At 40.2% G+C, this 13,618-nt stretch overlaps 1 protein-coding gene across 5 annotated transcripts; it reads right to left on the bottom strand.

Annotated features, from left to right (window-relative positions):
- Positions 1 to 156: 156 nt before the first annotated feature.
- fez2b (fasciculation and elongation protein zeta 2b) lies at positions 157 to 12,668 on the bottom strand. Of its 5 annotated transcripts, XM_023430113.2 has the most exons (11): positions 12,280 to 12,668; positions 8,388 to 8,496; positions 8,038 to 8,154; positions 6,955 to 7,096; positions 6,171 to 6,298; positions 5,601 to 5,750; positions 5,221 to 5,301; positions 4,556 to 4,631; positions 4,335 to 4,400; positions 3,900 to 3,927; positions 157 to 3,492 (listed from the first exon to the last, which is right to left on the bottom strand). In XM_023430113.2, the coding sequence occupies exons 1-10, from the start codon at positions 12,585 to 12,587 to the stop codon at positions 3,917 to 3,919; spliced, it is 1,188 nt and encodes a 395-aa protein (XP_023285881.1). In that variant the 5' UTR covers positions 12,588 to 12,668; the 3' UTR covers positions 157 to 3,492; positions 3,900 to 3,916. The 5 variants fall into 5 exon arrangements, 4 of the variants coding, with proteins under 4 accessions (XP_023285881.1, XP_023285879.1, XP_023285880.1 ...); XM_023430111.2 differs by lacking the exon at positions 3,900 to 3,927; XM_023430112.2 differs by having other exon boundaries at positions 157 to 3,927.
- Between the last annotated feature and the right edge of the window lie 950 nt (positions 12,669 to 13,618).

The raw sequence follows: 13,618 nt of genomic DNA on the forward strand, positions 1-13,618 counted from the left end.
ACTGGATTATTTGAAAAAAGGTAGTGTTACAACGTTAGACACACGCCAGTTGTTCTTTGCTCTAATGAAGTTGTGATTACACACACACACACACACACACACACACACACACACACACACACACACACACACACACCTTATAGAACCCAAACCACATTAAAGTCTTCACATATTAATTTATTTGAAATGAGTTGCAATCCAATGTGGGCACAAACACTTGTACCATTACAGTCAATAATATGGTTACAAAATGAACATTTACATAATAAATTAATATACTGCAGTACCACATGAGATAGTAAACATAAAACCCCAAACTGGGGAATTATATTGCATTAAAAACAAAAAAATTGGTTTAATGTACAAAACATTTTCAGGCATTTACAAAGGCAGCCTCTTTTTTTGTTGCTTGTTTTGTTGTACATATATAAATATAAATCTCTAAGTTGTAGTTACACTGATATGTCTGCTAAGAAGAGACCAGATGAAGGGCTCTGGCCTGAGACGAGATCTTTCAGTGACCCCCGTGCCGACTGCCATTTCATTATAAAACAAAAGATTAATTTACACAGTTGGTGTCGTAACCATTTTCACTGAAGCTTTTGATTCACCAGATTATGATCAACTGAGGGACGTTTTCTTAAAATCACTCGTGTATCACTGCCACAAGCCTTCTGGAGATTTTCTTTAGACTGGTTATGATTAATACTTGTTTGCTTTAAGGTTTTCTGCATTTCACTGCAACATGCACTTGTCCCTTTAGTGTGATATTAATATGTCTGTAAACAAATAAATTATCCATAATTAGAAACGCGTTCTTCAGAAGTAAAGTGCATGCAGCACATGCTAGGTTTCTGAATGTTTTCAACGCTGGCAACAGTACATATAAATGGTTAAATATAGCACTATGAGTTTTTGTCATCCTTTACAAAAGAATAAATGGACCCCTCGTATTTAAGCAACCCTTTGTGCAATCACTCCCAACATCCACAATCTTTATTGTACCCCATCTTCTTCTTTTGCCCTTTTCTTCTGGCTGCAAGCATGAAAGCCATGCTTCACATTTTTAACCAGTAAAAGTAAATTCCTTTTTCAACAGTTTCACCTTCTCTTACAAATCAACCACTGATTTTCTAATAAACTAAAGTTTGCTGCTGGATGTCACTACTGCATCTACGTTATTGTCACTACACTGCTACACCATGCGGATGCTACTGAGAGGCCTTTGCATGTGCCATTAAATTGCAAGCTACACCTACTACTATCCTGCTAAGCAGAGCCTATGCCTTTAACTTTGTTTAATCATGACATAATCAACATCTGTAATGCTACCCTGATTTAGTCAAGAGGCTACCATGATTACCTCCATCTGCTCGTCTAGGTATTTAGAGTGAGATTTAGAGAGTGAAAAGATAAAAGTGCAGCAACTCTTGCTGTTAAAATGTTGTTGGAAACATACACAGACTCAGGAATGTCAGTACCTTTCAGAACGAGATTCTAACACTGATGATCGTACCTGAGAGCTAGACCAGACCTGATTTGACAGTGTGTGGTGCACCTGTAGTAGCTGGTCATCTGAACGTTAGTGTACCACCTTGCTGATGACACGGCATGAAGTGCAGTGTTAGATTGGTGTAGCATGGTTTTAAAGGGGTGCTCCAGTGATTTAATACTGCAATGACATAAAGCTGGGAGACTTGCAAGACACACATAAAAGTGGTCAAAACTGATGAGGCCGAAGCTGTGATATTCTGACTTTTAGTCCCTAGTATCTATCCTACAGTTCCCATAATGCAACTTGATGGCATCTTTTTGTTAGAGCCACTCTGTTTGGTAAACACTGACGTCTTTCAAACTCCATGCCCTGAGTTTTTAAAACAAACTTTCTGTTATAAATTTGTAGTCTCAAGCACTAGCTGAGATAACCCTGATGACATCACTATGACATCATCAGGGTTATTTTCTAAACTTTGAAAAACCTCCTCCAAAGTCACAGAAGACACTGTACAGCTGTTTTAACAGGCTGAATAGTGCTCCTAATGACACACAAGCTGATGGCAATGAGCAAAAATCAGTGGAGGGCCCCTTTAAGGCTGTTAAAAATCTCATGCTGACTGCTAAGGTGAAGGAAGGTGATGGAACAGGATGCATGACAACAAATATTGTGGAAGATGTTTTCGCCACCCCTATCTTAATTTTCTAAGCTTCATCTAACACTAATCTAGGGAGACATACTCTAAAGTACATCCATCACATAACCACCACTACATGACCAGATCACTGACTGGTGCTACCACCAAAGGCCTAAAATGTACACAACAGTTAAAGGGTCAACAGATAAAGAAAACCCACAGCTTATCATAGAAGCTTAACTACACAATTATCAAAGTGGACATGATCTTAACTACACTATTTATCTAACGATACGGCCAAATAGCTTGATTTCTATTAATGCAAAAAATTTAATACATGAGGTATCTGCCGACTCATGTGGAAGTGATAAAGTTGTTGGGGATTGGGTCACTACTTGAGGGCTTAGAGGTCAATGGACAGCATTTACAAAATGATGTTGCAACGTGGTCACAAAAGTGGCAACTGGCAAGTGCCTCATCTCACTAAAAACAACTCCTTATCCAAAAATATGCTTTACATGTTTGTTCATTCAGATATTACTTTCTTACGTCCATTTCACTTTTTTTTTTCCCTTTTTCAAAAAGTGAAAAGTTCCCAAAACTGTGCAATTTCACTTAATCGTATACAAAATATTTCATTTTAACATTCGACTAACTGCTAATATTGAGCGCGAACCCAAAACCAACATGCAAAGACAGGTGAACCAACAAATCTGGATATTTAAATTAAAGGGTTTGATCATCTCAATCCTTAGCAAGCATGAATTGATCATCCAATGCTATTAAAACAATGGTTTCCAAACAGGAAAAACAAGATTTATACTTGATACCACAGCTCGCCTCGCACTTTAAGATCCAGAGATTTTGCCAGAATTTGTTTTCTCGTCAAGCATGGACTACACTGATGCAAATGCATTCAGTTTACAAAACGGATTGGACTGCATTTCCCTCACACAGGCCTGCTGATGAAGCCCACAGATTAAAAAACACACCTCATTATTTCGTTGACCCTTTACCGTTCAAGAGCCACTGGTAAATCAGGAAGTGAGGTGTTCAAACTAACACTGATCATCATGCAGTCAGGATATACTGGGCTATAGAACTCAGGCAATAAAACAATAAAATATTATGACTATACATACCAAGGAGTTATATCTAGAGTTAAAGTCTTAGGAACAAAAATGGCAGAGTAAAAAATGCCACAAGGAAAGAAAGTCTATGTTGTGAAAAATGGGGAGGAAGGTTTGGATTTTAATCCATTATCTGGTATCATCCAGATTACCAGAACCCTCATCTGGTGGTCCAGTGGAAGGTCCTGGAAACACAAGGCTTCGCCTTTGGCTTTACGTGGGACAAAGAACTGTGGAGACAAAAAGAGATGAGTTAATCATCAATGCTGTTCTGTGAGAGCTGTGACAGCTATAAAGAATAAAGAATGGAAGAGCAACTACCACAGGGAGAGATGTGGGGTGAGAGAAGAGGAAACAGTAGCTACAGATGAGAAGCAAACATGTGAACAGCTGCTACTAGAAGCTGGCAGTAAAGGGGAATTATGTGCTTTGGGTGTCTCAAGGTGGGTGTAGTGCAGCCACAAGCACTGCACAGCACGACAGGCGCTACAGCGAAGAGTGAGTGAGGGAAAGCTGCTTTGAGGGGAGAAAGTGATACTACACAGAGTGAGAGAAAGAGAAAAGGGGCGTTTGAAAAGGCTCAGAATAGAAGGCTGAAGGTGAAGAACCTGTGTTAATGTGTCAGTGCCTCACAAACCTCAGTTTCCACTGCTCTCATACCAGAGCTACCCAAAGGACAATGCAGCACAGACGAGAGACAAGGAAGGTACACGGTCAACAGTGAAGGGTGGCAAGAAAAGCATTTTTTCCCTCCCATAAAATGAACATTTGTGTTGAGTGTTAATATTTTCTTTTCTCTATGTCATACGGTTTCTTCTATTATCAGCTACCGTGAAAATGGAGAAATTAACTTTGTACTTCCACTTTCAAGCAAAGAGGAACAGGGTGTGTGAATGTCAGGTGGAACCAACACAATCAAATAGTCACCTGGCTGCGACACACACCTCTAAATATAAATCCCAATTGGCACACTGTTTGAAACAAATCATTTCCACTCCTCAAAGGTTTTTGTTGCAAAATGACTGCAGTTGCTATTTGCTACCTGACGCCAAAGTATGGAAAGTATATTTACCTTTGAGGATGTAGTCTGTTAGCAGGGCAGGTACCTTCTCACTGTCATCCCTCATGGCATGGAGGACTAGCAGAGAAAGAACAGTACATTACATTTCAAAAACAAAACAAACACTGAGGCAAAACAAAGACAATAATGCCTTTGGTTTGAGTACAAACAAACCGAAGAGAAAGTCACATCTCATTTTATCATTATGTGTGTTTGTGTGTTGGTACACTCACTCTTTGTGAGGATCTGGAGGTCTTCTACTGATGGGGAGCCTGCTTTCTTCTCATAAGGGATTACTGTGGTCAGGTACTGAGTGGAAAAGATCATGTAAGATTCAATTAAACAATTGGAAAATATATATATTGCCACTTTCAGTGCAGTCTGTTAATTCAATCTCGGAACAAAATCAGGCCAAACTCTTGTGACAGCATTATAAAAGATGTTGTTTGCCAGTGTCATGAAGTGAATGAGAGCAGATTTAAATGTAACTGCAGTTTGGTTTTAACCTTTCAGAGCAAATGTTTACTGATGTGAAGTTAAAAAAAGCAGTGATTATGCAACGGTATCTTCTTGACTTGAAACAAAGAAACAATGGGAATACGCCACAGTAAAAGCTGCAAAATGAAAATGACGAGTGACTGAGTAATACTTTGTTGAAATCAAGTTACTTAAAAAAAGACTAAAAATGACAGAAGTGGAGAAAAACAGAAAACAAAAATCAACCACAAAGAGAAGACAGATGAAAGAAATGGCAGAAAAAATGACACCAAATACCAGCGATGGTAGCTGTAGAAAAGAAAAGAAAAGAAAAAAAAACACACCACAGAGGAAAAAAAAAAGAAGGAAAAATAAAACGGCACAGAAATTCATCTGGAGTGGAAAGAAATAGCAGGGGCACCTGTTTGTCCCCTCCTGTGTTGCCAAAAGTTTGACGGAGACCATTTTGAATGACATTGGAGAGTCCCTCCAAAGTGAGGAGCTACAAGGAGTGAGAGGAAGGAGGAAAGAGACAGAGAGTGAAGAGAGATGAGGAGGTTTCTAGAGTAAATTAGGGGAGAGAAGGAAAAGGCTCGGCACAAACCCTCAGTGCTAGAGTAAAAGCAGCTTTCCCATGCACATCATGTCACATCATGCATCATGCATATCTATTTATAATTTGAATAAGTGTGTGGCTGCATATACGTGTGTCTGCTTCACTAGTCGTCATCATCATCGTGCATGCAGGGCTCATGTGATGGTCTTTCTTTATGCCTCCTCCTGTGCCACCACATGACTCACTGTGCCTGGTATGTGCGTGCTGGCTGTCCTCTGGCCGTTGGGTCCGGTTGTAGTCGTACTTCTGATTTTCTTCTTCTTGCGCAGCAGCTCGCGGTGCTCCTTCTGTCTGTTCTGTACATCAATCAGCAGCGAGATGAAGCTGTTCTTCACCTGTTTAACAGATGTCATTTTATTTATGTTGGTTTTTCAGATCACACTACAATTTACTTTTTCCATGACTTTATTTATACACGTAATGCTAAATCTATTTTTATCTGCTGTTAAAAAAAAACACTATGACAGTCACGACAAATTACATTGTAAAAATGAAGCTGCCAGAGATTCACTGACCATCTCGCTGTGAGCACTGCAGTCTGTTCTCACAGCTCAACTGATGTTCAAATAGTCCTTTTTTCACATCTGATTTTAACATTTAAAAGCTTGTTTTTAGTGAAGCGTTACTGTACATTTGTCTGACTGATTATACCCTTAAAGTCACCTGAATGCTGTCTATAATCTGGTCAGTTTTGACTTGGTGCTCAGCTTTTCAAAAACTCAACACAACAGTTAAGAAGATAAAAATCAAAGTACCTCCTTTTCATAGTCGAGTTCGTCTCGCAGGGCCAGAGCCTGGATCAGCTCCTCACTGTAGCGGCGAATGGCTGTTTCCACTTCCTCCAGAGTCTCGGTCAGTTCAGACACAGACAGCTGACGCAGCCCTGTGGGTGGCGTATGGATATATTACAGATGATGTGCAGTACATTTATGCATTTGTTGTGTGTATGGGTTTGTTTGGAAGCATGGAAGTGTTGATGGAATTTCGCAATAAATAGTACTTTGGTAGTTTATTCAGGTTATACTTAAAGTACATAGTATCACACAAGTCAAGTGATGTGGATTTAAGAAAAGGTTAAAATGGCTCAGTATAAATATTGCGAATACACATTATGACACTCATTAGGAACTGTGTAATATGTAAAACACACTACATAATATAGTTAATATATACAGATATCAGAGACAAAATCTAACGGCCTTAAGGTAAAATGGGGGGAACATGCTCAGTCGCCACCACACTAAAAATTGTGTTGAAGCCAAATATATGCTGTCGATTATATAACACGTTATGATGATAACTCAACTGCTCTCTGATTGTGTTTGTCACACATTACATAACAATGGTATTACATGTGTGTAGCTGTTTCTTCACGACCCATTACACTTCATTAAGTGATTTAGAAAGCTTACAAATGGCAGCAGAGTGTTAAAAGGTGCAGACACACACTGGCGCACACAAGGAGGTGAGCACTAACTTTAGAGCTTTATGTCTTTCATTCTCTCCACTGTAAATGTGCACAATCATGCCGGTACTCACGGTCCTCGTAGCTGGTGTTGGAGCCAGAGCGTTTCAGGGCGTGGAGGTCCTGAGAGAGCATGGACAAGTCGGACTGGGTGGGACTCTCATCGTCCTCTGGGTCTGGAGACTCCTGCATCATCTCTTCTATCTCCTCTATCACCTAGACAACACCACGAAAACATAGACACACACAAAATACATGTTCAGACACTGGTTCCCCTGCCAGAGTTTCATGTTAATGTGTTGATCTAAGTCACTGTCTGCTGTTTTTGTCTCATTCAACAGAGCAGTATAGCAGAGCACTCCGGCAGCTGTGACACATGCTCTGACAGACACAAGATTAAGGTTGGTGACCTGCATGTCTTGCCTGAGCTGATGTTTGCGTAAGACACATGGAAAATATCAAGGATGGTGCAAACCAAGTGTATGTGCAGCACTTCAGCACAGGAGTTTCTTACTTTAACAAATATTACCCGACACAACAACTTCTGTTAGCTAAACAAATGTATTTTTTCGCATTGTTATTTTGGTTTTACCCATTCAGTCTGTTTGTAGTTGGCTTCTCAGAGGAACTTTAGATCTTTGTATTTGTGTGTGCAGGCGGGCAAACAACTGAGCTGAACATGCATTCAACTTCATGAAATGCTAAAGGCTAAAAACTTACACACAGAAAACAGTACAGCACAAACAGGATGAACTTAAGAGTAATTACTTTGGCTGCTTACATAAAGTCTATTCAAATGTAATTTAAAATCAGAATCCTACAGTGTTGATCTGTCAGACACTTTGTCACAGCTTGATTTCTTTGTAGCGAGAGCCAGGATTTTTGCATATTCTGACAGTGTTTGCTGCAGATATGAAAGGCCTTCAGCACAGAGACAAAGTGGCTTAGATAAAAGTACAGAATTTGTAGTTCTTCATTTTGAAGACACACGACTTGTGGTTTGGGTGGGGTGTTAAACCAGATGATGTATTTATTTATTTAAATCTAACTGATAGCCGATTTCTAAATGATCCTGTATATAACAAAACAGCCACATGGATATCAAATATACAAAAAACTGCTGCATTTGTGCGCACTTATGTGTGTGAACGTATCACCTGTTCAGCTGTGAAGAGCGGCTCATCGTTGATGCAGGAGACAATGATTGAGTGCATATCCATCTGCTCCCTCAGCTCCTCATCGTCAGACAGATCCAAAGACTGGTTATCCAACTTCTGTCCATCGGGGGAAGGAGGGGAAGCAGAGATTGAGAGACAGAAGGAGAGAGAACATGGATGAGACAACAAACAGGTGGTTAAGCAGATTGAGGAGCAACCTGCTTACACTTTGTGTCTCGACTCTTCTTCAGGAGGGTAACACTTCACGTTCAAGTGTGCAGATTTATGGAAAAGTAGCCTGTGTGCTTGTACCAGTACACTACATCACAGACTGTGTGTGAGTATGGTACCTCATGCTCCGTGAGGTTGAGGGTGGGAAGGTGTAGGGAGCGAGTGTGCGATGACTTCCAGTCCACAGGCATCACGTTGCCATAGTTATCTGTCAGAGCGTTCCACACTCTGGAAAAACAGTAAGAAGGATTCATAATTTCATTAGGATTGGAGAATGACATACTGTAATTATAGACAAAATAAAGTTTTGAGCAAAGAGCAGAAGACATGTGAAGGGTTTTCAGATCACAGTTGATAAAACAAACCGTTTCCTTCTCTTTTAACTGTGACACAGCATTACTTGGCAGTGTTATGTTCTCTCCTCCCTCCACCCCCCTCACAACTTCACTGTGTTCCTGCTGCTGCATCTCACAGCAGTCGCCTCAATCCAGTGACGAATGCAACAACTCCCTAATCACACATTTCCCTGGTGAGACACACTGACACATGTACGCTAGTTCAACCTTAAAATGAAGGTCTGTTTAGGTAGCTCGTTCAGACTTAATGTCTGAAAAACTCACATTTAATCAACTGTGTGTTTAGATCATTAGACCCTTATTTAAGTTTAAACTAGCTAATTAAGAAACAGTGTGTGCATTATACCAACAGACAGTTGAATGTTTACAATAGTGTGAAGCATGCAAGCTGGCAGAGAACATATCACAGCCGGGCAGATGGTGGAGCAGAGCCTGTTAAACATAACAAGCTTATTGTTCAACACTGCCACCATCATCTTTGTCAAAGCATATTGAAGCATCTTGTTAAATGTGTACAATGATGTACATTTGGTTGTTTAGTAATTTACTCTACACTCAGCTTGTGTTAGTTACTCAAGTGAGCATCGACTGGCTGCAGCTCCAGCTAATTTGTAAAAGCCCCATTAATTTCATTTTATTCAGGATGAGCAGAGACTGGAGACGCCATTAAAAGGTTATGTGTAGTTTTATGAAGACTGTGAATCTTCTCCTTCCCTTGTAGTAGAAAAAAAAATGACAACTGCAGGCATTGTGCATGTTTTTTCAAACACTGTGACAGAAAATCGAGTCGGTGCAGGATACAAAATTCACGTGCACATGCAAGTCACTGTGTTTTTATTCCTGGCCCTGACTGCTGCGAGCAGATCGAGGATGGATGCTGTGAACCCATGTGTCAGAGTGGCTCTACATCGTCATACCCTCTCTCGCGCTCTCTCTCTCTCTCTCTCTCTCTCTCTCTCTCTCTCTCACACACACACACACACACACACACACACACACACACACACACACACACACACACACACAGACAAGTGTTTACGTAACTTGCATTTTTCACCCTGAAGTGCTCATGCACAGCTTGGTGAGTAGGGGGCTGTTGGCTTGTTCTAAATAGGGCAAAGGCTGGCAGGAAATATCTTTTGTGCCGCAAGCAGTGACGCTGTCTCGGGCACGTGAGTGTATGCCAAAAGGCCCCATTGGCTTCAGTTTCACTGAGAGCATTTGCATTTCAAAAGCAAGCCTAGTCCAGATTTCAAGGAACAAAGTCATTTGTTTCTACTTCAACTTTGTGCCAATTTTTCTGGATTTCTTGCTCGAATACATTTATGCATTTGTTGTTGCATCTTGCACACATGGGCAAACATATAATTCACATGCACAACTTGGCTTTCGCACACACACATTTTGCTTTCTCTGCGCAGACTAACTGAAACACACTTCCTCTTTGTCATCCCCAATGTTCGTCTCAGCTATGGTCTTACTGGAGAACTTGTTAAGCGCCTAGACACGTCCTGCAAAAGTGCAGTCATTCAGAAAAGACTCTCACTGAGCCTGGCACTGCTCTTTGGGCTTCACCGGGCTGATGTCCAATTATTCCATTCCCTCCATCCTCTGTTTCTTTACCTATAACAACCATGGAAGTTTCCCTCGCATCTGACAAGCCTTCCTAAAATCCTCCAGACATTTAGAGAACCATTGACTGCGCATAACTGTCACTACAACCCCTCTGTGACGCATGAATGTTGGTTTGTATGTGTGAGGCAAAGTTGTGGTTAAATTACAAAACATTCAAGTAAAAACTTTACATCGGCACCAGAGGTCTTCTTTGAGTCCAGTCACAAGTCCTCAATGCTCATGTCCAACTGATCAGCTAATATCTGTGAGGTAACTGCTAGATATTTATCCAATATTAGCTTTGATGTTAATTATCTAACATGATAATAATACACTAGCTTGTTCAGACCCTTGTAGAGCCTGAATCATTGTTCAACTGATAGAAAAGTATTTTTTGATAATGAATGATTAGTTATTAAAATAATGTTTCAAGGAAAAATACCAAACATGCACTAGTTTCAGATTCTGAACTGTGGTAATTTGCTGCTTTCTTCATCAAATGTGGTTGTAAAATTGAATACATTCTGGTTTTAGCAAAATAAGCAATCTGAGGATGTCACCTGAGGTGTTGTAGTGATGGACATTTTAGACACAATTAATCAATGAATCGAGAAAATAATAAGCTGGTTTGCTGCAATAATGATAATTCAATCCTAATTAAATCTTATGAATAATTTTTTTTTTTAAAAATGGACATCGCAACTCCCCAGAGGCCAAGATGATGTCTGCAAATGTCCTACTTTGTCTGACCAACAGTCCAAACCTAAAGACAGTCAAACCAAGGAAGAATTGATACAAAATATAGAGGCAGCAAATTCTCACATTTCAGAAGCTGAAATCAGAAAATGGTTTTCTAGATAAATCAGTGAAACAATTTATTAATTATAACAATAGTTGTTGTTTAAGTCTCTGCTAATAGACTACCAGTTGATTGGCTAACTACTGCTGCTCTTTTTGCAATGGTGAAAATTACCATTAGTTGCAGCCCGAAAACCATTGTTTTTCAAAGTATCTTAAACACACTGACATTGCTGGTTGTCTTTCATCATTTTCTTTTCATCATTATGCTTGGAGGTTTTTACAAGGTATACATTCAATTTTGTAGTTCAGTCAATTCCATGATTCCAGTTGAGCAACACTTTTATGTAGAAGTGCAATTTCTCTTTTTGGCAGAGCAGGAGAAGCTTATATTCATGATGTGATCAGAAGGACGAGTTTCACATTGTTGCAATGGTAGACACAGAAGTCAAGAGGAGGGTGATTCATGCAGCTCTGTAGTTACAGCGATGTCTATGCTCAGTGTGGGATTGATGAGATGAGTGGCTGTGAAGGAATCGCATGTTGAGTATGAGATACAACAAAGGATATCCAACTGAGATAACAAGGGATGTTGAGGTGGCAAGAGGAGATGCTGACAGTGTAAGGATTAAGAGAATAATCATTACATGTATGACACACTGTGACAGCAGAGCTCCTAGAAGTCAAGTCAAAGTCAAATTTGTTGTGTTTCACATATTCAACATTAACATGGGTCAACAGCCAGTCACTAACACTCAATATACACTTTATGGATCAGTGGTTTAATAGCTAACATCAACCAATCTAGCATGAAATCAAGTACTGGTAACGTGGCATGACCCCTCCCCTCCCTTCAGCAGCTCCCACTCCCCCAAACACTCATACACAAGAAGATGTGAACTTGCGATTCATCCGTATAAGGTCCAGACAGCGAAAAATATGTTAATAAATTATATTTTCCATTTGCAACGTGTTACTGTCCCTCCATTTCTGAATGTCAACCTAAAATGTAGAGTCTCATTAAGTTAATTAATGGAAAATATACAACAGAAAGTGTATTCTCGTTTAACAAACATGTACCAGCTAACTAAACTTTGCTCGACACTGATTAAAGCTAAGCTAAGACTCCCTAACCCTCAACGGGTCACATCAACGTTAGGTTAGCCCAATGAGGCTAAAACGGCTAGCTAGCAAAGAGATTAAAAGTTAGCGTTAATAAAACTCATATAAAATTCACACTCACTCGTCGTCTTTCAAGTAATTATCCTCCGAGATAGGTTTAATGGGAGCTATGTTTTCCGTTGCGGTGTTGTAGTTTCGGAAACACACTGTCAGCTTCTCGTCGAAGTCGTGGACGAGGTCCTCCATCGACTTGAAGCTGCAGATCTCCCCCGAGAAACTGTTGTCCAGGTCTGAGAAATCGTCTAGGCCCGACGACGAATCGCCCACATTTGAGTTAAGCTGGTCCAGCTGGTCGGCCGACTCCGAGGACGGCTTGAATTCGTTAAAGTCCTGCCAGTCCTCATCGAAGTGGGCTAACGGCGCCGCCATGACTGCCGTGGGAGCTAGGTTGACAGCCAGTTAGTCCCCTCGGTGGTGCTATGTTTTCGGCTTCGAGACACTGGACTAGACGGTGAGACAGAGGGAGAGAGAGAGAGAGGGGGTGGGCGGGCCAACATGACGTCAGTGTGGACGCCCCTCCCCCTTCTGGTGAAGCAAAACAAACCCATGTCTAATGGGTTTCTATGAAGGATATGGCTGTTTTGCAGTTTGTGTTGGCCCAATCACTGTCAGTCAGAAGAGACTGCAGCTCTAGCTGTATATTTATTGAGCCATTTTATGAAGACAGCATCTCTTCTCCATTTAAGGCAAATTCACAGATTCCTACATCTCGGGAGTGTCTCGTTCTGGGGATTCTTTTCAAAACAGTATTGAGCTTAGCAATGGAAGACAAAAAGGCTTTTCTCAAATGACATTTGGGTTTGATCTGAGTGAAGTGTAGATCTAGGCCTTTATCGTGTATGCCTGTGTCCAAATGTTACTTATTTCGGATTTTATGCCTCATTTTAAAATATTTTCACCATTTTAATCTTATCTTTTATTTCCAGGTTTCTTCTGTCTTCGTTGGGAGTCTGCTTTTGCTTGTATTGCCCTATAACACAAGATACTCGTTCAAAGAGAGTGAACTGCTCTCACTGACAACCATGTAAAGACTAATGGATAAATGGATGAATAAATACCACTAGGGTGGCTGTTATTCTGATTGGTGTCAAAAAGACAGCTACAGTGTATCACAATGTTAGAGGATGACTGGACTTTGAAATATAGGCTACCACCAGGTGGCGCAGTGAGTCTGATGTTGCAGATTTATGGAGATCCAAAGTGTTCAATATTAGACATAATATATACCCATGAAATTGTAAAATAATCCAATAGTTTTTGAAACCTATCATACTATTATTAAATCATATTTCATCCTGCTTCTTTTCACATTTGTATTTAATTACATACGTTTTCATCTCGAAGAGCAGAGCCAGTTATGCTTTTTGCAAAACAACAACCAAGTTAAATATGTATTTGAT

The sequence above is a fragment of the Seriola lalandi genome, unplaced genomic scaffold, assembly GCF_002814215.2.
Source record: "Seriola lalandi dorsalis isolate HSWRI2012SDOR001 ecotype SW California unplaced genomic scaffold, Sedor1 jcf7180002054901, whole genome shotgun sequence".
NCBI lineage: Eukaryota > Metazoa > Chordata > Actinopteri > Carangiformes > Carangidae > Seriola > Seriola lalandi.

Bases quoted from the DNA above. Each gene is read 5' to 3' on its own strand.
- fez2b (XM_023430111.2), bottom strand. From the start codon at position 12,587: ATGGCGGCGCCGTTAGCCCACTTCGATGAGGACTGGCAGGACTTTAAC. The intron at 7,097-8,037 runs GTGATACGTTCA...GGTGTTGTCTAG, and splicing joins CGCTCTTCACAGCTGAACAG to GTGATAGAGGAGATAGAAGA. The intron at 4,632-5,220 runs GTGCCCCTGCTA...TTTTCCACTCAG, and splicing joins ACACAGGAGGGGACAAACAG to TACCTGACCACAGTAATCCC.